Source organism: Rutilus rutilus (assembly GCF_951802725.1).
Source record: "Rutilus rutilus genome assembly, chromosome: 3".
NCBI classification, from domain to species: domain Eukaryota; kingdom Metazoa; phylum Chordata; class Actinopteri; order Cypriniformes; family Leuciscidae; genus Rutilus; species Rutilus rutilus.
The window spans coordinates 3,173,704-3,199,376 of NC_140211.1; the positions used below are offsets into that span (position 1 = coordinate 3,173,704).

The 25,673-nt window shown below is 41.7% G+C and overlaps 3 protein-coding genes across 3 annotated transcripts in view; all 3 read right to left on the bottom strand.

The window, feature by feature from the left end:
* The window catches only part of LOC311288441 (macrophage mannose receptor 1-like), a gene marked incomplete at its 5' end in the record, with an annotated part of 48,787 nt that extends 39,988 nt beyond the window's left edge, over window positions 1-8,799 (bottom strand). Inside the window, 9 exons of the mRNA XM_084405859.1 lie at window positions 29-67; window positions 985-1,036; window positions 1,882-2,079; window positions 2,662-2,918; window positions 4,104-4,340; window positions 5,445-5,672; window positions 5,765-5,803; window positions 7,742-7,922; window positions 8,641-8,799. Coding sequence (XP_084261985.1) covers window positions 29-67; window positions 985-1,036; window positions 1,882-2,079; window positions 2,662-2,918; window positions 4,104-4,340; window positions 5,445-5,672; window positions 5,765-5,803; window positions 7,742-7,922; window positions 8,641-8,799 — 1,390 coding nt within the window. The remainder of the gene's footprint in view (window positions 1-28; window positions 68-984; window positions 1,037-1,881; window positions 2,080-2,661; window positions 2,919-4,103; window positions 4,341-5,444; window positions 5,673-5,764; window positions 5,804-7,741; window positions 7,923-8,640) is intronic.
* Window positions 8,800-11,411: 2,612 nt separating this feature from the next.
* Window positions 11,412-12,562, bottom strand: LOC311288040 (uncharacterized protein). Its single transcript, XM_084405245.1, has 2 exons — window positions 12,004-12,562; window positions 11,412-11,623 (listed from the first exon to the last, which is right to left on the bottom strand). The coding sequence occupies exons 1-2, from the start codon at window positions 12,153-12,155 to the stop codon at window positions 11,461-11,463; spliced, it is 315 nt and encodes a 104-aa protein (XP_084261371.1). The 5' UTR covers window positions 12,156-12,562; the 3' UTR covers window positions 11,412-11,460.
* A 6,676-nt stretch (window positions 12,563-19,238) lies between these two features.
* LOC311288443 (C-type mannose receptor 2-like) lies at window positions 19,239-25,190 on the bottom strand (the record flags this gene model as incomplete). The annotated part of the gene is made up of 6 exons (XM_084405863.1): window positions 19,239-19,636; window positions 19,801-20,148; window positions 22,764-23,123; window positions 23,216-23,254; window positions 24,203-24,254; window positions 25,035-25,190. The coding sequence occupies 6 exons, from the start codon at window positions 25,188-25,190 to the stop codon at window positions 19,275-19,277; spliced, it is 1,317 nt and encodes a 438-aa protein (XP_084261989.1). The 3' UTR covers window positions 19,239-19,274.
* Window positions 25,191-25,673: the final 483 nt, after the last annotated feature.

The window sequence follows — 25,673 nt, forward strand, 5'->3', positions numbered from 1 at the left end:
CCATAAATAATACACCAAACACACTCACCAATGAGAAGAAGAATCAAATATAGAGTTTGCTCCATTTCTGAGGAAGAAACACATTAAAAACTCAGAAATCAAACATTCCCAGATTCATTTTGGAGTAAAAAATGACTATTTCATTTAGTATCTCAACAGCCGCATGAATTCACTGTACATGATCATTGAGACAATATTAACATCTGAAAGTGTAATTGTGTTTGAAGAATGAACATGTTCTTACTTTAGAGGTCGTGTGTTTCTGTCCTGAGTCTGATGTTTCTGTCTGCAGATTTACACTACGCTATTATTATATCTGCTCTCATCCCTCATTCAGCTCATCACATCATTTGTGTATTTATCTAAAACTAATTTTCATGTTTTATGTCCTCATCATTTGTGTTTGTCTACCTCTGTATTTGCATATTGCCATCTTTGTCAGTTAGTATAAGTCTATATTTATATGAACCTTAATCAAAAAATATGTGAACATTCAAAATTTATATTGTTATATTCACAACTAAACAGCAGCTTTAATGATATTGCTGGACTGCATAACTCGTTTCATCCCTGTTCATCTTGACATGTATCGGCCTGTCCACCAACACTTGCGATCTTTCCACTTCACCATTTGTCTACTTACATTACATTTTGTTCTTGTATTTGGCCCAAGTGATCAAGTGTGTGTAGAACTTTTGATTACCTAATTTGACACACTTACAAGTGTTTACAGAGCTTTATTTTGATTTTGATTTTTAAATAATCCTCTAAGTGTGTGTACAGCAGTGCCTATAGGCATATACATATATGTAACACAGTTTACTAGTGATGATGGTGCTTTTAATTAAGTGATAAAAAGCATTTGCAAACGTTGTACAAATGACAAAATACACATACTCATGTTTGCACCAGTAAAATGTGCTCACTTATATCCTGTAGCGTGCACATACTCTCTAGTGGCCAAGTGTGGGTATTTGGACAGACCCCATGTTTGAGTTTCTCTGTTTTGGGCCACTTTTATCTGTTGCTGTTTGAACTGAACAGAGAAGGGTTTAGTTCAGTAGTGAAGACTGGTGATACTGGTTACTGAGAGCCTTTAACGTTTGACTAGTGAGAGAGTTTGACTAGTGAGAGAGTTTGGGGCATTAAAAAAGACAAAATGAAGAGGAAGAAAAAAAAATAGAAATGTTTTTGCTCATATATATATATATAGGCTTCCTCTTTTCCCTCTTCTGAGAGCTGAGACCCGTCACATTCACAACAGAGACGAGATAAAGACATGAAAGCTTTCATTCCCCTGAAGTCCATCTCTAATGTTAATAAAGATTATTAGACTCATTATCCCACTGAAATAATATCATCATCTTCTGCTGTTTCAGAATAAATTAGTCTTTATTTCCTCCGTCTAAATACTTGATTGTGATTGGCTGGAATGTGTTCATTAAAACATTGGTACATTTTTTAAGAATCAGTCTTATTTAGAAAATTCTTATTGTGTTTCGTGTCGTACTCCTGCTGTTCTTAGTTTATAGAGCATGAACACATTTGCATGTTAACACATCCTCATCACTCATTTGTTTAGGTCCACATTTAGACTTTCAGGGTGGACAATCTTTGCATCTCTGACGTGAAACAGAAGCAGAAACAGTGAGTTATTGTACATGTTATTGACACATTCCATGGTCTCATTCTTTCTTATTCATTTCTTAGTTTTATTAAAGGGATATTTCACCGCTGGAAAGATGAATGTGGATTTAAATTGGGTCATTTATGTAGTAGAAATGTGAAATTATTTTAGAAGTTGGAGCTTCTAGACTGAGAAAAGCCAGAAAATGTATTTTTAGCTCATGTGGATGAAAGACAACAACTCCCAGAATGCACTTGCTTCGCTGCCCTATGAGGCCACTCCTGAGCCGCAGCTGCTCCGGCCGCCTCTTGTTCCTCCATCATCCGCATCTGTTCATCGCTGTATTGTGGCTCGTACAGGCAGCCACGGGCATCGGATTTGCGCATCAGATCTTCAAAATCCCCTTCTGCCATATCATCTTCATCTTCATCTTCATCTTCATCCATATCATACTACCTTTCGCCATCGTGGTTAGCCTACTACTCAGCTTTCTCCACAGAGCAAGAGCCTGTTAGCTTAGCTTAAAAAAAGATGGCTGACACTAATTGTACATTCTGTGAGTGAGATCCCCCTATGGGCGGGTTGAAGACATGCGGAACGAGCTTGTGCTTTGCTTTTATTTTAAACAGCCGATATACTTTGAGCCACATCCTCGAATCATGATCTTCTACTTTCTATTTAACAGTAAGTATGTTTGACTGAACAGTCACACATTAAAACTCATGTTGATGTCATGGAGTCTTTAAAACATATAGTGCACATTAGTATTTTAAATACCCAAAGAACATTACATTGATAGAGAAAAGACTCATATGATACTTTTAAATTACAGAAATTAATTTAATTGTACTGATATAAGCACATTATCTGATGATTAAAAAAAAGTGTTTGCCAGTTAAAAAGACATTTGCTTAAGAACAACACAAACACATCCTTCACTCCTCAGATCTGCTGCAGATGAAGTTGAGTTTGTCGTGTTCAGGACGGCTGATCCAGCGCTGATCTCCTCCAGACTGAACTGCTCCAGATCTCACTCCAGACACACAGTTCTCCTCTCCTGGAGCCCAGTTATGAAAGCACACGGTCTCTCCGCTCAGCCAGTACCAGATGCCCAAAATACAGGAGTGACGTAAACCCAACCACACCGCCTCAGTAGACGCACGTTTAACCACATTCATCACCTCCTCCTGCATCTCCTCTGAATGAACCGAGACCAGATCCATATAATTCTGTCTGCAGTATCTCAGAGCTTCAGGCCACGTCAGAGTCTCTTTGATCAGAATCAGTTTATCTGGACACAAAACAAACCACAAGCAAAAACTAGAGAGAGACTGATCAAAAACAACATGCAGAACAAACACTGTGGAGGAATCTGTCATGTCAGACATGTAGCGTGAACTTTAAGATATCTGGGGCCGTATTCACAAAGCATTTTATCTTACCACTAGGAGTACTCCTAAATCGCACTAAAAGATTTTAGCTAGGAGTTTTCTCTTAGAAGTTATTCACAACGCCTTTCAGACCTACTTTTAGTAAAGAAAAATGACAACTCCTAAACTAAGAGTGAGTCTTCGTTGCTATGGATGACGTCATTACTCATGCACGAGCTTGACTGAAGTGACCACCTTGATTGGCTGATGATTGTAACGCGGGAATGATTCCAAACACCTCCCCTACGATGATGAGTGACAGGTGACAGGTCTGAGAATGCGTGCGCTACACAAGTATTGCGAAGGACAGAAGATGATGAATAACTGAATAAATAGCCTAAATGAATAAAGAGTAAGGCAAAACAAATAGCCTAGTAGCCTAATGAAACATATGGATTGATGCAATATCTTTGCAACATTATTGAATTAATCTGTCACTGCCTACGTTTGCAAAGAGAAGAACATTTTAATTTGATTCACAATGAAATGTTACAAATAGTTTACATGCAATGAGTAGCCTATAGTTTTGGTTGTTGTTGGTGGCGTTATTGCAGCCCTAGTTATGCCTACAATGCAAAATTGTTCCCTTGTGATTGGAAGCTCCTGTAGCCGCCGCATACGCATTTCAAAACATCGCAACGTGAAATGCCACAAAAAGCGGTTTGTGAATAGGTCTTAGTGAGTTAGGAGTCCTCTCGACTTCTTTTAAGCTGTCCCAGGCTTAGGTGCTACTTTTAGGGCTAAAACGCTTCGTGAATTACTCTTAGTCAAAAAATATTAGGAGTCCTAAAATTACGAGTGACACGCCCATTATTTTTAGGAGTTGCTCCTAAATTCGCCAGTTAGGAGCTACTTTTAGCCTTAAAATTCTTTGTGAATACGGCCCCTGGAGGTGATGGATGGATTGTGTGTGTTTGTGAGGATCTGCTCACCTTCATGACACACAAAAGGAAATCGTTTTTTGCAAGAGTCGGCATGCCATTGACCCTGAGCGTTTAGTCTGATCACTGTACATTTTTCATTCCCTCCACTATTATTAGGTTCACCAGAAGCCCAGTATCTGAATGAGGAGTTACTCTGATCTGACCACTGCCATGAGTCTTTGAACAGACCGATCCAGATCCGTGATCCAGATAACTGACGACCACTAATGAAATTCTGAACCTGTTGATTCTCATTCTGGTTCCTCACACTGACCAGATCAGTGTGATACTGTCTGCAGTAACTCTGAGCGTCTCTCCAGTTCTTCTTCTGCTGATTGGCCAAGACGAGTCCTGTGTTCACTTCAAGAAAAAACAATTTAAAAAACTGTTTCATAAATCAGTGTTCATTTGTCTTACGCTATTTTACAGTTTTTAATGTGAATAAGAGCAGTGGTGGAAGCATCAGAAACATGTTTCCATTACATTGAAAATGTTACATTTTAAACATAAATGCACACACACACACACACACACACACACACACACACACACACACAGAGAGAGAGAGGGTGAGACCAGAAATGGAATGGACTTTATAAAACAGGATAGGCAAAGCATAGAGTATGAAAACTGCATGAACAAATTATAATTACACGTGTGAATCTGTTACATTGTTCCTCACTCACTCCTGAAATTGCTATGTTAACCGTAGCAACGGACGGGACAAAATAGATAGAAAATAGATTGTCAAAATAAACCTGTGCATATAGTGCTGTAGTGTAAATGCAGACTAATAGACCTGCAGCAACACAGACCAGAAGAAGAAAACAAGTCTGTGTTCTCTGGGTAATTTTAGAAGCTTTTAAGATAATATTTTATAAAGCACACTTTTTTCACGTGTCCTTTTTAAAGCAATGTTTAAAATTCTGCCTATTTTATTTTTTTTATTAAATCTAAAAATATTTAAAAGTATTTAATGCATTATTTTATTAGCATTAATAATTTGTTATTATAGCTATTTTATAATAAATCCAAAAGCAAAACATAAAAAAATAACTACATTAGATTATATGCATTGAGACATGAGGTAGTTTAACATCGTCTCTCGTGACTAGCAGAGTCTGCTGTGTGTGTTCATGTGTTTTGAAGGAGCCGTGGGTTTGGAGACGCTCTGAATGCTTTCAAAGTTAACTTGATATTAATAGCCTCCCAGAAATTGCCTTTAATTTATAAGTTGTTACTGTGTATGTTAGTAGAAAATGTTCAGGAGCCGTCATATTTGGTATATAGTGCATCTATAAATGAACGGTTGCTGTAATTTTAAATAGCTGCACTCACTGTTGTTGCAGATGAAATGACGAGTATTACTACATGGTAAATCCTCCCATAGTCCATTTGACATAATTCCACAATAACTGGTTTCAGGTTGTCCAGGTTTCCAGTTCAGATAGAGCGCAGGTTCACCTGAAGACCACTGCCATTTATAAACACTCGTCCTCTTCAGCCCAATCCAGACATACTGAACACCTTTATCATTCACACTCTTCTTCAGCTCGTTCATGTCGTTCATGTTGTCAACGGTGGCCAGATCTGTGTAATTCTCTCTGCAGAATCTCTGAGCTTCAGTCCAGGTCTTCCTCTCGTTTATAAAGTGATACTGACGCTGAACACATTCAGATACGGAGCAGAGAGCTGTGAAAGAGAGCGTTTGATTTAATGCTTTTCATAACAGGGTCAAACCTGATGAAACTATAAACCATAAATAATACACCAAACACACTCACCACTGAGAAGAAAAATCAGATATAGAGTTTGGTCCATTTCTGAGGAAGAAACACATAGAAAAACTCAGAAATCAAACATTCCCAGATTAATTTTGGAGTAAAAAATTACAATTTAATTTAGTATCTCAACAGCAGCATGAACTCACTGAACATAATCATTGAGACAATATTAACATCTGAAAGTGTAATTGTGTTTGAAGAATGAACATGTTCTTACTTTAGAGGTCGTGTGTTTCTGTCCTGAGTCTGATGTTTCTGTCTGCAGATTTACACTACGCTATTATTATATCTGCTCTCATCCCTCATTCAGCTCATCACATCATTTGTGTAAACTAATTTTCATATTTTACTTCCTCCTTATTTGTGTTTGTCTTCCTCTGTTTCTCTATATTTGCATATTGACGTCTATGTCAGTATTAGTCTATATTAATATGAACCTTAATCAAAAAATGATATGAACATTTACCATTTGCATTTGAACATTCACAACTAAACAGCTGCTGTAAAGATATTGCTGGACTGCATAACTCGTGTTTCATCCCTGTTCATCTTGACATAAATGGCTGTTTCATTCTTGCGATCTTTGCACTTCACCATTTGTCTACGTGTGTAGCGGTGTCGGTGTGTTATCTGTGTTGTGTCTACTCAGAATCACTCTAGTATGCAGAAATTTGTCCCATCAAATCGTCCGTTTATAACATCTGTAGGAAAAAACAGATAATGTGTCCATCACAGAGGGAACTGAATTCACAATAAAACAGTATAACGTATGAAACAATCATTTACAATATTACGGCATTAATAAATCAGCACGTAAACTTGCATAAACTTTTGATGACCTAATTTGACACACTTATGGTGTTGTAAAACTGCAAGTGTTTAAATAAACCTCTAAGTGTCTGTACAGCAGTGCCTATGTAACACGATTTACTAGTAATGACGGTGATTTTAATTAAGTGATAAAAAGCATTTGCAAATGTTGTAAAATTTACAAATACTCATGTTTGCACCAGTAAAATGTGCTCACTTATATCCTGTAGCGTGCACATACTCTCTAGTGGCCAAGTGTGGGTATTTGGACAGACCCCATGTTTGAGTTTCTCTGTTTTGGGCCACTTTTATCTGTTGCTGTTTGAACTGAACAGAGAAGGGTTGAGTTCATTAGTGAAGACTGGTGATACTGGTTACTGAGAGCCTTTAAAAAAACACGGTTTGAGGCTCCAGTCAAAGAGAAAGAAACGTGTGAGATGAAGGAGTGAGTTTGACCAGTGAGGGAGTTTGGGGCTTGAGGTTATGAAGCATTAAAAAAGACATAATGAAGAATAAGGGAAGACAATTACTAGTTCTCTTACTAGAGGTCTCTCGTACTGCGTAAGAGTATCTTACGCTAGGGGAAAATCCTTTTTTCCGCGAGATATTGAAGCCAAAAAATTATCCTTAATTTTGAATAATGCAAAACGCGTTGCAGCAGCATGCAGACATAGGCAAGACGGCTTGCGCGCCTATTGGCTGTTCTGCGGCAACTGCAGCAGCCTATCGAGCGAGGCCTAGCGTGACGTCAGACCCAATGAGGGTGCTTCGCGCCCGCTGCGTCACGTCCCGCCGAAACAGGCGTGGCCTAGGCCTATAAATACGGCTCGCAGGCAGCTGATATCAGATTTTTTCATCCTTCAAGCGAAGCACACGCATCGCTGGATCCGGAGTGAAGCCGCGCCGTCTGAGGAAGCCTTTTCAGCGGGACGAGTCGTCACTGAAGTCGCTGGCCGCGCCGCCTTCAATCGCCTTCCCGCTGTGCTATCCGGCGCTCATATCTTTTTAAAGATGCCTTCCTGCGGCTCGTGCAGAGCCACACTCAGCGACGGGGACCGCCACGTGATCTGCGTTTCCTGCCTGGGTGAGGATCATGCAGCTCTCGCGCTCGCTAACGGCGGCTGCCCTCATTGCGAGCTATTGCCCATGGCGACTCTGCGGACTCGCCTGGCATCTTTCGCCGAGACTGCACCCCCGCCTGCCGTGGCACCGCGCCGTGCTCAGCGGGTTCCGGAACCTTCTCCCAGCCGCCAAAGCTCGCCGGTTCGCCCGCCTGCTTCACCGGCCTCTTCAGCTTCTCTTCCTGACGGACAGCGGCCGCGGTCTGCCGCCGCTTCCGTCGACGAAGCTGTCGAAGAAGTCCCGCTGGGAGAAGATGATTCCTGTTCTATCCTGGCGTCAGGCAGTGAGGATTGGGCGAGCTCTGAGGATCTCGCGCCTCCTGCCCGCGCTGCGTCAGGTAAAAGAGCGAGCATTGAGACAGAGCTCATACGCATACTCGCACAGGCCGCGGCGAGCCTCGGCCTCGAGTGGTCTACGCCTGAGCAGCCTGCTCACAACCGGCTGGATGGCTATTTTCTGCCTGGGGAGCACGTTTCGCCTGCGTCCAGACCAGCGCCTTTTCTTCCTGAGCTTCACGAAGAAGTCGCTAAGTCCTGGAGCGCCCCCTACTCAGCTAGAATGCGTCCTTCTGTTTCTTTGGCATTCTCCGCCGTTGACAATGCCAAGAACAGAGGTTACCATTCGCTGCCGCCGGTCGAAGAGGCGATAGCGGCCCACTTATGCCCGCCCTCCGCTGGACGGCACGCTAAGCTGGCGCTACCCTCTAAAGCTTGCCGCACGACGTCATCCCTGCTCCGCCGCGCTTTCTCCGCCGCCGGGCAGGCTGCGTCAGCGCTGCACACCATGGCCACGCTGCAGATTTTCCAGGCCGATCTCCTCCGAAAGCTGGACGAGAAAGGACCTGATGCAATCTGAGTGCCAGACTTGAGAAGTGCTACAGACCTCGCTCTCTGCGCTACTAAGTCTGCTGCACAGGCCATAGGACGGAGCATGGCCTCTCTCACCGTGACTGAGAGACATCTGTGGCTAACGCTCTCCGAGATGTCTGAGTCAGAGCATGCCGCGTTCCTCGACGCTCCGCTTTCTCCCGCTGGCCTCTTTGGATCTTCCGTCAATGACTTCGTGGCAAGATTCGCTGAGGTATAGAAAGCGTCACAGGCCATGAAGCACTTCCTTCCGAAGCGCTCCAGTTCTGCAGCAGGCCGTGCGAAACCGTCTGCTCAGAGCTCACAGCCTCAGCCTCCGCCCACCGCCGCCACTTCGCAGCGCCGACAGGCCCGAAGCGCGAGACCGCGCTCTCGCTCATCCAGCCGCCGCCCCGCTCTGCGTGGTCCACGGCCTAGGATTGCGGTGAAGCCTGAGGCTCCGAAGTCGTCCTAGCACGCCTAGGAAAACGACGGTGTTCAAGTCCCACTGCGGCCGGACCTCCACCAAAGTTCATCGCTCGTCCAGTTCCAGAAAATGCGACTGGTCCAGTGTATTTTGCAGTCAACAAGCCGGTCCCACCGCCCGCTTGCCTGCACACAAATGCCGTTTTCACGGCTACCCAGATAAATCCCAAAAAGAGTGTATTTTCTGGTGTCCCGGCCACGGCCGATGGTGTTATGTGTGTAAACAAAATGCCCACTGCCCAGTGCCCATTCCTACACACAAGCACAGCCCGTCACACAGGGCTCGCGCACATAAAATCTACTCAGATCGATTGCGCATTAAACGTAGAAAATGTGCCCACTACCCAGTGCCCACAAACACTACATTCTACATGTCCCAAGGTTTCTGTAAAAACGAAACCAAGATGCATTCGCTCTGCTCAGGCGGACAATGCTCTCAGTGTTACAAATGTGCCCGCTATCCTGCACCCACATCCACGCACAGACATGTTAGTTCCTACGGGAATCGCCCAGCCCCCCCCCCTCTCGGTTGACGGCCGCAGAAGGGTCGAGCGTGGGCAATCTGCCCGCTGTTATCAGTGCGCCCCCTGCCTCAAATGTCACGAGCGCGATGCTTATGCACACCGAAGCCTCTCTGTCGCTGACCGAACAGAGCGCGCTTCGCATTCAACCCCTAGCTATCCATGCAGATGCATGGGCAAAGCTGCCTGGGGTTTCGAAGTGGGTGCTAGACATAATAAAAAGAGGCTATTCGCTACAGTTTCGCCGATGCCCTCGCAGCTACACGGCGCGCGTCGAAACCACGGTAAAAACAGAAGTCTTCAACGAGCCCAAGGCGCGCGTCGAAACCACGGTAAAAACAGAAGTCTTCAACGAGCCCAAGAGGGCCCACGTCACTCCTCTGTTAATCTCTCTGCACTGGCTACCTCTCGCTGCTCGCATCAAGTTCAAGGCATTGACGCTTGCTTACAGATCTATCACAGGCTCAGCTCCCTCCTACCTTCACTCACTCCTACGAGCCTACATCCCCACCAGACGCCTACGATCAATCAACAAGCGACGTCTCGTGGTTCCATCACAGAAAGCCACAAGATCACTTTCCAGATCATTCTCATTCACAGTTCCATGCTGGTGGAACACTCTCCCCACCCTCATCCGGAATGCTGAATCCCTGACAACATTCAAAAAACAGCTGAAAACCCATCTCTTCCATGAGCACCTAAACTCATAAAAAAAAAAAAAAAAAAAAAAAAAAAAACCTTTCCCTTAAAATCCCACTTATCATGCTTATGCTACTCTGAATAATGCCTGAACTTCGTATTCTGAACACTTCTTGCGTTGTTGTTGTCTTTTGCCCCTTCATGATGACTCGCTTAATTTAGTCCTGATTTGTAAGTCGCTTTGGATAAAAGCGTCTGCTAAATGACTAAATGTAAAATGTAAATGTAAGTAGCACATCTACTTCGAGCCGAAATTGTGAAACTATTGAGCAAAGGGGCCATAGAGCCCCTTTCTCAAGTTCAAAGCGAAGGAGGGCTATACAGCAGATACTTCCTGGTACCGAAAAAAGACAGGGGTCTCAGACCCATACTAGATCAAAGGCAACTGTAGCGGAGAGCAGATCACCAGTCTGCATGGTGATTAAATCAAATTAATTAATGCAGTCCAAATCCACAAAACCCCTGTCTCGCTCTGACTCAAGCTATTCTGACATTCCAAAGCACTCTCATTTACGACACCTCTGTTGTCTTAACCCTCTGAGGTCTAAGGGCATTTTTTCACTTTTTCTTCGATTTTACATATCTTATTAAATTCACCTTTTAAAGGCAATTACATAACATAATCCCATGTGTTTTATATCAAAATGTGCAGAGAAAACCCAGCTCTTTCTCTGATGAGCTCACCACTTGTCCTAGAGCATTGTGTAAAGAGAGAGAGAGGGATAATTTGGCTCTAAAAGGTGAAAAATATAAGTCCGATTTTTGAAATTCTTCAAATCTCTTGTGGAAACATAACATTACTCATGTGGACGAATTATTTTGGCCCTTGATATGGGTTCCCCAAAGTCTTAGGGTCACAAAAGTAGTGTAATATATGAATAAAATAGTAGATAATGAATAATAATTGTCTAAAGTGACATTTTGAAAAATCGTTTTTTTAGTACAAGTTTTGTCTGTGACTCTACCCTCACCAAATGTTAGAGGGACTGAGATAAAATAGGACTAAAATAACTTCCTACTACATATCAAGCTTTATGGGATGTGTGCAAATGAAAAAGTAGCATTACAACAGGTCTTTCTTTCAAGCAAAACGTTTACTTTGTGAAAAAAGATCACTACTAACAATATTCACAAAATGTAAAAAATTTCATGTTTTCTTGTCAACTTTTCAACATTTTTTTTTTCAAACCAAAGCTGAACTATATATTAGATATTAGAAATAGTGCTGGTTGATGCTGGGGGGGTACGGGACCTCTTGGCTGGCCGGGTTGGTGATGATGGTTGCTGTGTAAGGGCTGGTGGTGACCTGGTGACTGGTGGCAGGCACAGGTGAGGCTGCCTGTGTTACACTGGGCCCTGGTAGCTGTGAATCCTCTCTGAAAAAAAACACAAAAACAAATAAGTTAGGACTTGCATTATCAATTTGGCCAAAACATATTGATTCATCACTACAAGAGATAATGTTATTCAAATTGTGAATTGAGGTGAAGAAATATTACATTAGTTATCAAAAGTAGACCACCAAAAACAGCCTACATGCCTACAACGTTACTATTTGTAAGTGTACGTTACCTCAGTTTTACACAAGAAAATAACTTTTACATAAAGTAAACACTTTGCTAAAGGCACAGTCAATTTGTCAAAGTTCAGATACACAAAGCAGTACAGCGCAGCTTATTTTAGCCAAGATGGTCACAGTTAGTCTAGCACAAAGTGCACCATGCGAACAAGGTTTTTATAAAATAAATATGCTTACCCGTCTTCAACTGGATCTCTTCTGTGATCATAATCCTCATCATCTAAAGTTACATCAGAAGAAAATCCATCAGGCTCGGAAACTCGTTCATCCTCGTCGCTGCTCTCCAAAACCGCCGCAAGTACGTCTTTCAATACCAATGTCTTCGCCATTATCTCTCATCGTCTTCTTCTTACTTTTCCTCTTCTTTATATATGTTTTTGCCATGTTTTTTTCGCGGTCTTTTTCTTTCGCGGACTTTTCTACTCTTTCTCTCTCCGTGTCAGCTTTGTATTTTCATCACTGTGAGGAGATGGGAGGGTACTTAGGGATTTCAACCGCATCTATTGGTTAGTTTCACACAAAATGCAGACAGGCAAGCTAGCCCACCAATCACGCAAGGTGAACGGTCAAATTTTGTTTTTTTTTTGTGAACGGTCATCTTGTCTTCCCTCTTGCTCCCTGTGTGAGTCACGTACGATTTCGCGAGAATAAGGACGTTGAAGCTGAGAATCTATCGATTACGGCAAAATCAGAACCATTTATGTGTGCTGCACAATCGCGGAGATATTAATAGAAACATTTAGTAAACGTCGAGTTGACGCGCCCGCGCGTCACCCGACCTCAGGGGGTTAAGATTGCTCTGTGCCTTGCAGACCAGATGGCACCGAAAAATGGTGTAAATCATGGACTATCTCTCTCTCTACGTGATCTCTTACGTCTAAATCAACAAAGACCGTCTGTTTAGGGCTTGGAGAGCCTAACGCTGACCAATGAGAGCGAGCCCGAAAGCACCCCCTCCTAGGGAGTCTCTCGAACACTGATTTGCACATAGACACTAATTAACTCTTCACAACAATAAAACAGTGTTGTAAGAACAGATGCCCAAAACATGTGGTTTCTGCTGAGTACATCAAGGCAAGGAGTCAAACGAACGCACACACATAAGCCTCACCCCGCAGCGTCAGGGACAAGAGTTCAGCGTGCGGTTGTGAACTTTCCACACACATACAGAAACACACGAAGCCCCACCACGTGTGACCCAAAATCCTTGTATAAAATATTTTAAATGTATTTTCTTGATGTGCATGATCCCCTGCCCCAAATGTTATGCCTATGTAGGTTATTGGCCTGTAATCACTCTGTGGTGTCCACAATTACAAGAAATGATGTACCTCCTTGATTTTAGATCTTAGAACTGTCATTCGCGGTATTGCCGTGTTCCACAAACCCCAACGATGCTGGATCTTTAACACAAAATATCAGAGAATGCATTGTTTATTAAATACCAGCGTTATTAAGTTATGGACGAATCCATCGTTTCAAAACCCCGCGGGAAGGGAGGCGTATAGACCTCGAACCGTCAGGAGGTGGGCCCGATACGTTGTTAAAGACGATTGGCCCACGTACGTGAGGGAGGCGTGAGTTTAGCCCTTTAAAATTCCGCGCCCCTCTCCTCTCAGTGCATTCCGCCAGAGAGAGAAAGACGACACGCCTCCTTCCCTCAAGGAAGTTTCGCTCGCTTTTATTTTCTTTTTATTTCCAAGTCTTTTCTTAGAGCTACTATTACTTCAGTATAGTCTTCTGAAACCAACCCACGAAATCAACTTAAGGCTAAGATAATCTTTGCTGAGTCTTCGCTCGCTTCAAGTCGCCATAGCAACCAGACGCTGTGACCACGTGATCCAGGTGCCTTTATATCCAACCCAAACGAACACACACACAGAAGGCCGATCTTCCAAACAGAGTAACGTAGATCTTTTAAATTTGCAATCTGAAGGAAATGCTGTTTAAAGTGTCTAAATATTACTGAGAAACGTTGGGGTTTTGTGGTGAATGACTAAACTGTTTCTATCTCTATCTCTAAATTCTCTTTCACACACACACACATACACACACACACACACACACACACATACTCTCACCCACGTGTGCAAAGACAAACACACTACCACGTGCTCACGGAGCCGCCGACACACCCACCTTACAAACGCTACCATCTCAACATCTCACACGCACACCTAAAATCATTCTTACCTCAACTATTAGTTTCCTCTCGCTGATTCTCTCTCTCTCTCTCTCTCTCTCTCTCTCTCTCTTCCCCTCTCTCAAACCTTTTTATTTTGTTGTATTTCTGTATTACGATCGTTATATTGCCTGTTTTGTTTATGCATTTTTTCCTGCGTGATTTGAAGTAATTGTGTAATCGCTAGCTTGTTTAAATAAACTTTGTTAAATCATTTGAATTAAGTTTGCCTGTTTGTTTCAAATTCTGAGTCCCTGAGGAGTGCAGATTTTACCTTATAAGCTCTACGATTGGTCTTACTATTAAAAGAAATCTAAAAATTGTCTAAAACACGAAGATAATTATCTTCTTTGTGGCCACAAGAAAGTGTTATCTATCAGTGTTAAAGACGCCCGATTTCTGTTCATAACTTATACATTAGGTCCGCCGGACGGCCCGTCTGCATGATAAATTAACATTCTTCAACTTCTACCTCAAATTCCCCCTAATTGAGTAAATTCTACCCGTCTCTATCAGTGATTACTACAAGTAATTGGGTAATCTCTGATACAAGCCGAGGTTTTGACCTATTCCCTATTTTTGAATAAATTAATTTATGGAAGCAACAGATGCATATTCACATTGATGAATATTACCGCTAATTCGAGCTAATTAATTCCCCAACACCAAGTCATTGTTGTTACACAACTGAACAAAGTGCTTGCAAAGAGACAGTTCAGAATGCTCACGACCAGAAAAATCCTCGCGCAAATTCGCCGAGGAGATTGGTTTGTGTCAATAGATCTGAAAGACGCGTATTTTCAAATACAGATAGCGTCACGTCACAGGCGATTTTTGAGATTCGCCTTCGAGGGCCAGGCATATCAGTACACAGTCCTGCCGTTCGGCTTATCCCTAGCACCCCGTACATTTACGATGTGCATGGATGCAGCGCTCGCACCCCTCAGACTACAGGGCATGCGAGTACTGAACTACTTGGACGATTGGCTGATTTTAGCTCAATCTCACTCGGAGCTCATAGAGCACAGGACCATTTTACTCGAGAATCTGGGTCTCAGAGTCAATTGGGCAAAAAGCTCTCTGTCCCCCAGGCAGATAATATCTTTCCTGGGCACAGAGCTGAACTCGCTGTCTATGCACGCCTATCACCACAGCGTACACTGGACATTCAGCGCGCAGCGAGCTCTTTCCGCTGCGGCGCATCTGTCCCGCTCAAGAAGTTTCAGAGGATGCTGGGTCTCATGGCCTCAGCATCATCAGTGCTTCAGCTGGGCTTGCTTTGCATGCGCCCACTGCAGTTCTGGCTGAAAAAGAGAGTGCCACGCGGGGCGTGGACCTCCGGTCTGCTTCATCTCAAGGTCAATCAGCGCTGCGTCACAGCTCTGAAACCTTGGAAAGCAAAAGACTGGTACCCAGTGGCGGACTGGCACCAAAAAGAGGCCCTGGCAATTTTAGCAGAGAGGCCACATTTGTCTTCTCAAGTCATCTGCAACCAACAAAGAAACATAACATTACACAAACAACACACTCTTCTTCACACGCTTCTTCTCTCTCTTTTTTTCTGCTCCACCCTTTTCTACTCGCCGTTTTCTCATTCCTCGATCCATTTTCTTTCACTCCGTGTTGTTGATATGCTCTCATTACCCATCATTCACTTGTCATTATCTATCATCTCATCAGGTCAATGATTGCGAGAAATTCCACTGACTAAAAACATTCAAAATACCTTATAAATAGAGAGATTACATACATTTAGTCTATTTGTCCTTCACAGGAAAAATAGAAATAAAAAGTCATTATTATTATTTAGTTCATAGGGCTATTATTTTTCAGAGATAGGCCCGTGGTGTTTGTTTGTTTGCTTTTTTCCTTGTTTTTTTGTGGCCGCCTGCAGCTCCGCTTAATTTATTATTATTTTATTCATATTTACATTTATATTTACATTTATGCATTTGGCAGACGCTTTTATCCAAAGCGACTTACATTGCATTCAAGGTACACATTTTTACATTTTGTCAGTTCATATACTTAGTCTGTTGATTTGCGACGGCCTATTGTTGCAGACCCTCCGCTTTATTTATTTATTTAGCCTTTTTATATGGTTGTGATGAGCGCCGAGCGAGCCGCTGGCTGTGCTGCCGGTTGCAGGCGGCCAATCCGCCAAAAGGCGGCCGCATCTCCGCTTTATTTATTTATTTAGCCTTTTTATATGGTTGTGCGCCACAAGTTGTGATGAGCGGCGAGCGAGCCGCTGGTGGTGCTGCCGCTTTGCAGCCATTGCGCCAATAGCTGCAATGCTATAAATAAGCGGCCGCTTCCTCGCTTTATTTAGCCTATTTATTTGTTTGTGATGCGGCCACAACAAGTGATGAGACCAGGCGGCCGCAGTGGCATTTGCCCACATTGCCCAATGGCCAGTCCGTCACTGCTGGTACCAATCAGGTGTAACCCTGGGGACTTCCTCGAGAGTGAGGGTGGTGTCTACGGACGCATCCACCTCGGGATGGGGAGCGCTGCTCGAAGGCAGACCGTTCTTTGGCCTATGGTCGGAACGGGAGAAGCTTCTGCATATAAACTGCCTCGAAATGTTGGCAGTGGACAACGCGCTGACACGCTTTTGTCCCCAAATACGAGGACACCACGTCCTGGTCCGCTCGGACAACAGATCAGTGGTGTCCTACATAAATCGCCAGGGTGGCCTCAGGTCACGGAACCTGTACAGGCTAACAGAACGCCTCCTGGTGTGGGCTCAACGCAACCTGCGCTCGCTGAGAGCGGCGCATGTGCCAGGGGTCCTAAACATAGGACCAGACAGATTGTCCAGGAACAATGTTCCGGCAGGCGAATGGTCTCTACACCCACAGACAGTCCAACTGCTGTGGAAGAAATTAGTGTAAAACACAATAAATAACATTATAGTTTACATTTAGTGTGATAGTGTAGAGCAAGTGAAACAGCGCTGCGTTACCTCACAAGTTTAATTCGTCAAATAAACTGTCCTGTGTGAGTAGTGATTCAGCACTTGTGGATAGTTCGGTAGAATGAAATATCCTCATTCCTTTAATATCCGCGGGACTCGTATGTCTGTCTCTCATTAGCAACCGCGCCCTGTGTCATACCACAGTCTTGTTAAAAAACATGACTGTATTCACTCATCCACAAACATTATTAGATCCTTCAGCATGACGACAAGTTCCATGATTCCTCTTATCACCGCGTCATCAACCTACGACTTTGTTATTGTTAGAGGTTAGCGACCCCTAGTGGCGAAAAAAATGACTTATTGTAGCTTTAAGGATAAACCATTTTTCATTTTATTGAGACACATATAGATACTCATAATCATATTTATTAATTAGTAAATTAAGTAATTAGTAAATATATGACTAGTGCAAAACACAGGAGTGAGGAGAAGAAAGAAGCCACACCACCAGAATAACAAGATCCCATGAAATCAACTGACGTGGCTTGTGCTTTTCTTTTGTTTTAAACAGCCAATATACTTTGAGCCACATCCTCGAATCATGATCTTCTACTTTCTATTTAACAGTAAGTATGTTTGACTGAACAGTCACAAATAAAAACTCACGTTGATGTCATGGGGTCTTTAAAACATATAGTGCACATTAGTATTTGAATTGCCCAAAGAACAATATATTGTAACAATATTAGCTCAAAGGGGAAATATTAATAATAATCCATAATTACCAATTATGATTAATTATTAATATTTGGGTCAGTTAATTAGATTAACTTTGAGGTAAGCCAAATTCATATTACAATCAATTAATCAGTTCCAACGAACTCTTTGATTATTCATTTATTCTAAGAAAAGCGTATCTTTCATGGTCACTGAAAGATAATTATTCCTTAGCGTGTACATCACTTAGAGCATGTAACAAGATCAAGATCGTAAAAGGGACTTTGTATGCAAACAGAGAATCAGAAACCAAATGCATAATTGTACACAAGTTTTATTAACTAACTCACAAACATAACTAACACTAAACAAACATACATACATTCATACATACATACATGCATAGGTAAAGGGGTGAGTGATGTGGAACCGGAAGCAGGAAATAGAACTATGGAGCAAGATCTATTACAGTATGAAAAGAACCATCAGCTTATTTCAGAGCACCTCATTAAATTGATACTTGCATGGTCAGTTGCAGTGGATACAATTCTTGAAGTGGTTGAAATTGGAGTGCGTTGATGGGTCCCTGAGTGTCAAAAGTCACTGGTGCAAGTTGCCATCGTGTGGTTCCGACGCTGTTGTGGGTCGGAGCTTGCATGGTGGCTTCGATCACATGGCTGTTGTGAGTCGCCTGGCCTGGACGGTGCGGCATCCTGAAGTGCCGAGAAGGCCAAGAGTTGATGTTTGCCCGTTCAGTGATGGTAGGTTTGCAGTTTTGCAGTCTCCCTTTTGGGAGCATGAAAGCATGGCAGGCGTTGCTCAGGCCTGTTGGGGTAACGGAACGGCCTTTTAAAGCTTAACAAAAGGCACACCTTGCAGGCGGTCTTAAACCAGTCAGAAAGAGGGAATTTCTGGCGGGAGTTTCCTTTGTGTGAAAGATTTATGACGCTGTCTCAAGTACTCTTTTCTGTTCATTAATACTAAAAAGATAGATATAACAAATCCACACTGCATTCTAAGAGAAGGTGATGTATATCAAAGTGTGAGTCATTAAATGAGGATTAATTAGATAGGTGATAGATAGGATTAACTAGATGATACAGGTAAGGTTACATTGACCATTGGTGGTATAATAAAATACATAGTATCAAAAGATCATAGTATCAACAGATAATAGTATTAAAAGATACAACACATGACTGTAAATCATTCACAAAATGATCTGGAATGCATGTTCATTTCATGTTAGTCAGTTCATCAATAAATGAATGCAGGAGAGTCTGTTCTAGTATTGCAGCAGGGGCTCTGTCCACATTGCTAAAAGTCATAAAACTCCTTATCTGATCGTTGCCGGGGTGACTAAGATCTTCTTGCCCTGTTTTGGGGGAAGATGGGATTCCAGAGTGGAGTGTGAAGATTTTTATGGTACATATGCCAAATAAATGTGTCTGATTTGGTCTCAGTTGTTACAATATTGATAGTAAAAAGACTCATATGATACTTTTAAATTATAGAAATGAATTTAATTGTACTGATATAAGCACATTATCTGATGATTAAAACAAAAACGTGTTTGCCAGTTAAAAAATCTTTTGCTTAAGAACAACACAAACACATCCTTCACTCCTAATATCTGCTGCAGATGAAGTTGAGTTTGACGTGTTCAGGACGGCTGATCCAGCGCTGATCTCCTCCAGACTGAACTGCTCCAGATCTCACTCCAGACTCACAGTCCTCGTCTCCTGTGCCGTTCCCTGGAGCCCAGTTCTGATAGCACACGGTCTCTCCGCTCACCCAGAACCAGAGGCCCACAGTGCAGGAGTGACGTAAACCCAACCACACCGCCTCAGTAGACGCACGTTTAACCACATTCATCACCTCCTCCTGCATCTCCTCTGAATGAACCGAGACCAGATCCGTATAATTCTGTCTGCAGTATCTCAGAGCTTCAGGCCACGTCAGAGTCTCTTTGATCAGAATCAGTTTATCTGGACACAAAACAAACCACAAGCAAAAACTAGAGAGAGACTGATCAAAAACAACATGCAGAACAAACACTGTGGAGGAATCTGTCATGTCAGACATGTAGCGTGAACTTTAAGATATCTGGAGGTGATGGATGGAGTGTGTGTGTTTGTGAGGATCTGCTCACCTTCATGACACACAAAAGGATATTGGTTGTTGCAAGATATGTCTATCCACTGTCTCAGATCATTGTGTTTGATAACAGCACAGTTTTCACCATCTCCATAATTATTAGGTTCACCAGAAGCCCAGTATCTGAAAGAGGAGTTACTCTGATCTGACCACTTCCATGAGTCTCTGAACAGACCGATCCAGATCCATGATCCAGATAACCCAAGACCACTAATGAAATTCTCAATCTGTTGATTCTCATCCTGGTTCCTCACACTGACCAGATCAATGTGATTCTGTCTGCAGTAACTCTGAGCGTCTCTCCAGTTCTTCGGCTGATTGACAAAGACGAGTCCTGTGTTCGCTGTATGAAGAAAAAAAAAAAACTGTTTCATAAATCAGTTTGTTCATTATTCATTATTCTTATGCTGCTTTATGTTTTGCACACACACACACACACACACACACACTCACACACACACACACACACAACAGGGGAGAGGCCAGAAATGTTCAAGTGGGCCTTTATATAACAGGATAGGCAAAGCGTAGAGTATGAAAACTGCACACCAAATTGCCAAGGAAAAAATAAATATATAATTACGGGTGTGAATGTGTTACACTGAAGCTCAATCACTCCTGAAATTGCTATGATTTACAGTGATAACCATAGCGACGGAAGGGCCAAAACATTTTGTTAGCCTCATAGCATAATTGCCTACGTCCTATTTAAAAAAAAAGGACTTAGGCAATTATGCTATGAGGCTAACGATTTGTCAAATAGACCTGTGCATTAAGTGCTAAAGATTCAAAGCTTCGAGAGTGTGGAGAACAGCGCCATCTGGTGCTTATTTAAAATAAAGCAGCCAGAAGCCTGTGTTAGAAGCTCTGGCAGATGAAGCAACCACAACACACTCCATAGTTTCAATGTTATGTGTACAAATAAAAGCCTTACATGTTTGTGTTTGATTTGTTCATTAAATAAATTCATTTTCTCTCCTCACAAACTCATCAACCTGACTGAGCCAACAATGACTTGTTAAATAAGATCTGGGGTTCGAGCCTTCTGACACCCAAAGCGAAACGCGCACGTGATTGGACAGAAAGTGAGGCTTCATTTGTCGTCGATCACGTGACTCTAGTAAACCAATACACACCCCGATACGGGGCTTGACTAGAAATTGTGTCGCATCTGTGATACGCACATCGAAGCTTCAGTGTCATACGTAACATCACTATGTGGGTGTGTGTGTTGGTACCTGTTCTGCCATCCTGTGTTTAATTACAAATAAACCTTCGCTTTGGAAATATATCCACGTCTCAGTCTGCCTTCCTGCGATCCACCGTGACAATTACATTATGTGGTTTGAGACATGAGGTAGTTTAACACAGTCTCTTGTGACCAAGGTTATTATAGTTTTGCATTTTTTATTAATTTTTATTTTGTTTTGACTTTTTGTTTTCAAATTCAGTTTAGTTTTAATTAGTTTTTAAAGTTTAGTTTTTTTTTTTTTTTTTTTTTTTTAATGCTTAGTTTTAGTTTAGTTTTTTATTAGTTTTAGTCTTTTTTTTTTTTTTTGTAATTTGGGTTGTTTGTCAGGGGCAAGATTCAAAAAGGTCAGAAAAAAGTACTGTGTAATAATAACTCAACAAAAACATCATACAAAATTTGGAAATATGTATTCAACAATAGCACCGGTACACATGGGCACAAACATGTGAACAGTCTACACAAGACTCTGCAGCAAGTGCAAAATGTGTAAGTGACGTGTGCCAGGAAAAACCCTAAATAGCCAACAGACTAAAGAAGACGTACATGAACAGCATGTATTTAACCCATTTTTGAGCCACACAGGACATTGCTGTCAGAGTGTCAGGGAGCTCAATCTGAGAAATAACACATTAAGATGAACCATCTCAAAATGAACTCAATGAATTGGACTGCAGCATTATATGCATGTGCAGCAGCTCTATGGCAAATCATTGCAGTTGAATAGCAATACAATCAATCAATCAAAAATCTACACAGCTGTACAAAATTCACACCCTATACTAAATGTACCCAATACTATACTCATCTGGATTGAAGCAGCAAACATTGTAAGAGTAAAAAAATGACAGAATCACAACTTATATAGTGTTTTGACATCGACAACCCAACTGCATTTTACCTCAAACTTGCGACTAGTTAACTTTCTAAAGAAGGCGCAATCACTTCTCGGGTCGACATTAACACTCTGGCAAAATTGTATTCAGAATTTAAAATATTTTTCATGCCACTTTTTAATGTGTGATTGTGAAGGTGTTCACGAGATATCAACCTTTCGCAAACTTGCTTTCAACAAACACTCGTTTGCATGGAGACGTGGTGTACACGGAGGGGAGGGGCTGTGTGTGTGTGTGTGTGTGTGTGTGTGTGTGTGTGTGTGTGTGTGTGTGTGTGTGTGTGTGTGTGTGTGTGTGTGTGAGTGACAGAGAGATGGAGGGAGAGCAGGGAAAGGAAATCCAGCTGAATGCTGAACGTTATTTGCTCTATGAAAGACACTGACAAAGACGAAAACTAAGGACATTTACTGTATTATTTTATTTTAGTTAGGTTTGCCAAACACACATTACAGTTTTCGTTAGTTATCGTTTTTTTGTAATGCTTCATTTTATTTTTATTTCAGTTAACGACAGTTATTTTCGTTTTTTCGTTCGTTTTCGTTTACGATTATAACCTTGCTTGTGACGCTTAGCCGACTCTGCTGTGTGTGTTCATGTGTTTTGAAGGAGCCGTGGCTTTGGAGACTCTGAAGGGAGAGTGGGATCTCATGCTTTCAAAGCTAACTTGCTATTGCTGGCCTCTCCGAAATTGCCTACTCTACCTTTAATTTATAGGTTAAGACTGTGTGTGTTAGTAGAACATGTCTTGGAGCCGTCATATTTGGTATATGGTGCATCTATAAATGAACGGTAGTTTTAAATAGCTGCACTCACTGTTGTTGCAGACGAAATGACGAGTAGCATCACTACATGACAAATCATGAAATTGTCCATATGACATCATTGCACAATAATCTCTGCCTTCAGGTTGTCCAGGTCCCCAGTTCAGAGAGAGCGCAGGTTCACCTGAAGACCACTGCCATTTATCAACACCTGTCTTCTGCAGCCCAATCCAGACAAACTGAACACCTCCATCATTCACACTCTTCTTCAGCTCGTTCATGTCGTTCATGTTGTCAACGGTGGCCAGATCTGTGTATTTCTCTCTGCAGAATCTCTGAGCTTCAGTCCAGGTCTTCAACACGTTTATAAAGTGATACTGACGCTGAACACATTCAGATACGGAGCAGAGAGCTGTGAAAGAGAGCGTTTGATTTAATGCTTTTCATAACAGGGTCAAACCTGATGAAACTATAAACCATAAATAATACACCAAACACACTCACCAATGAGAAGAAGAATCAGATATAGAGTTTGGTCCATTTCTGAGGAAGAAACACATTGAAAAACACAAATTCTCAGACTTTCATTTTGGAGTAAAACATGATCATGTAAAAAAAAACTAAAAAACAATAGCAGCAAAACACAGTTCACAATCATTGAGACAATATTATCATCTGAAAGTGTAATTGTGTTTGAAGAATGAACATGTTCTTACTTTAGAGGTCGTGTGTTTCTGTCCTGAGTCTGATGTTTCTGTCTGCAGATTTACACTACGCTATTATTATATCTGCTCTCATCCCTCATTCAGCTTATCACATCATTTGTGTATTTCTCTGAAAACCCCTATTTCATATTTTACTTCCTCTATATTGGTGTATTTGTCCAGCCTTGTCTTTCCCTTTATTTGCATAATAACTTCTGTGTCAGTCAGTATTAGTCTATAATATGGACCTTATGGAATCAAAAAAATTATTTGAACATTCTAGATTAATATTTGAACATTCACAACTAAACAGCAGCTTCAGTGATATTGCTGGACTGCATAACTCGTGTTTCATCCCTGATCATCTTAATATCGTCGTCCACACTTGCCATCTTTGCACTTCACCATTTGTCTACTATAGATTTTTCCTTGTATTCGGCCCAAGTGTTCAAGTGTGTGTAGAACTTTTGATTACCTAATTTGACACACTTATGGTGTTGTAAAAATACAAGTGTTTACAGAGCTTTATTTAGATTTTTATTTATATTTCATTTTTAAATAATCCTCTAAGTGTGTGTACAGCAGTGCCTATAGGCATATACATATACTGTATGTAACACGATTTACTAGTGATGATGGTGCTTTTAATTAAGTGATAAAAAGCAGTTGCAAATGTTGTAAAATTTACAAATACACATACTCATGTTTGCACCAGTAAAATGTGCTCACTTATATCCTGTAGCGTGCACATACTCTCTAGTGGCCAAGTGTGTGTATTTGGACAGACCCCATGTTTGAGTTTCTCTGTTTTGGGCCACTTTTATCTGTTGCTGTTTGAGCTGAACAGAGAAGGGTTGAGTTCATTAGTGAAGACTGGTGATACTGGTTACTGAGAGCCTTTAAAGTTTGACTAGTGAGAGAGTTTGACTAGTGAGAGAGTTTGGGGCATTAAAAAAAGACAAAATGAAGAGGAAGGGAAGACAATTCTTTTTTTCTTTGGGAAAAAAATAGAAACGTTTTTGCTCATATATAGGCTTCCTCTTTTCCCTCTTCTGAGAGCTGAGACCCGTCACATTCAGAACAGAGACGAGATAAAGACATGAAAGATTTCATTTCCCCTGAAGTCCATCTCTAATGTTAGTAAAGATTATTAGACTCATTATCCCACTGAAATAATATCATCATCTTCTGCTGTTTCAGAATAAATTAGTCTTATTTAGAAAATTCTTATTGTGTTTCGTGTCATACTCCTGCTGTTCTTAGTCTATAGAGCATGAACACATTTGCATGTTAACACATCCTCATCACTCATTTGTTTAGGTCCACATTTAGACTTTCAGGGTGGACAATCTTTGCATCTCTGGCGTGAAACAGAAGCAGAAACAGTGTGTTATTGTACATGTTATTGACACATTCCATGGTCTCATTCTTTCTTATTCATCTGTTAGTTTTATTAAAGGGATATTTCACCGCTGGAAAGATGAATGTGTATTTAAATTGGGTCATTTATGTAGTAGAAATGTGAAATTATTTTAGAAGTTGGAGCTTCTAGACTGAGAAAAGCCAGAAAATGTATTTTTGGCACATGTGGATGAAAGACAACAACTCCCAGAATGCACTTGCTTCGCTGCCCTATGAGGCCACTCCTGAGCCGCAGCTGCTCCGGCCGCCTCTTGTTCCTCCATCATCCGCATCTGTTCATCGCTGTATTGTGGCTCGTACAGGCAGCCACGGGCATCGCACAAGATCTTCAAAATCCCCTTCTGCCATATCATCTTCAAAACTACCTTTCGCCATCGTGGTTAGCCTACTACTCAGCTTTCTCCACAGAGCAAGAGCCTGTTAGCTTAGCTGAAAAAAAAAAAATGGCTGACACTATTTGAGGAGCTCTTTTCCAAAACGCTATAAATCCATTTAAATAGTTTTCAGGAAAATTAATTTTTTTACCTAGACCCACACAGTTTGTGAATATTCAATTTATCCTATTAAAATGTTGTTGTTTTTTGGCTCAGTCTGAACATGTTGAACAACGATTATTAAATCAAATAACAAAATTGTTGATGATAAATTCAAAGTTATTATTTTTTTCAAAACGCTATAAATCCATAACTTTTTTCCAAAAATGAGTGAGTGAGTGGCGTTCACACCAAACGCGAATAGAGCGTCTGGCACAAGTGATTTTCATGTTAAGTCAATGTAAAGACGCGTTTACGCGCATCTGGAGGTCCTGCGGCGCGAATGAGGCGAATTGAGCATCT

Bases quoted from the DNA above. Each gene is read 5' to 3' on its own strand.
- LOC311288040 (XM_084405245.1), bottom strand. From the start codon at position 12,155: ATGGCGAAGACATTGGTATTGAAAGACGTACTTGCGGCGGTTTTGGAG. The intron at 11,624-12,003 runs GTAAGCATATTT...GTTTTTTTTCAG, and splicing joins AGAGATCCAGTTGAAGACGG to AGAGGATTCACAGCTACCAG.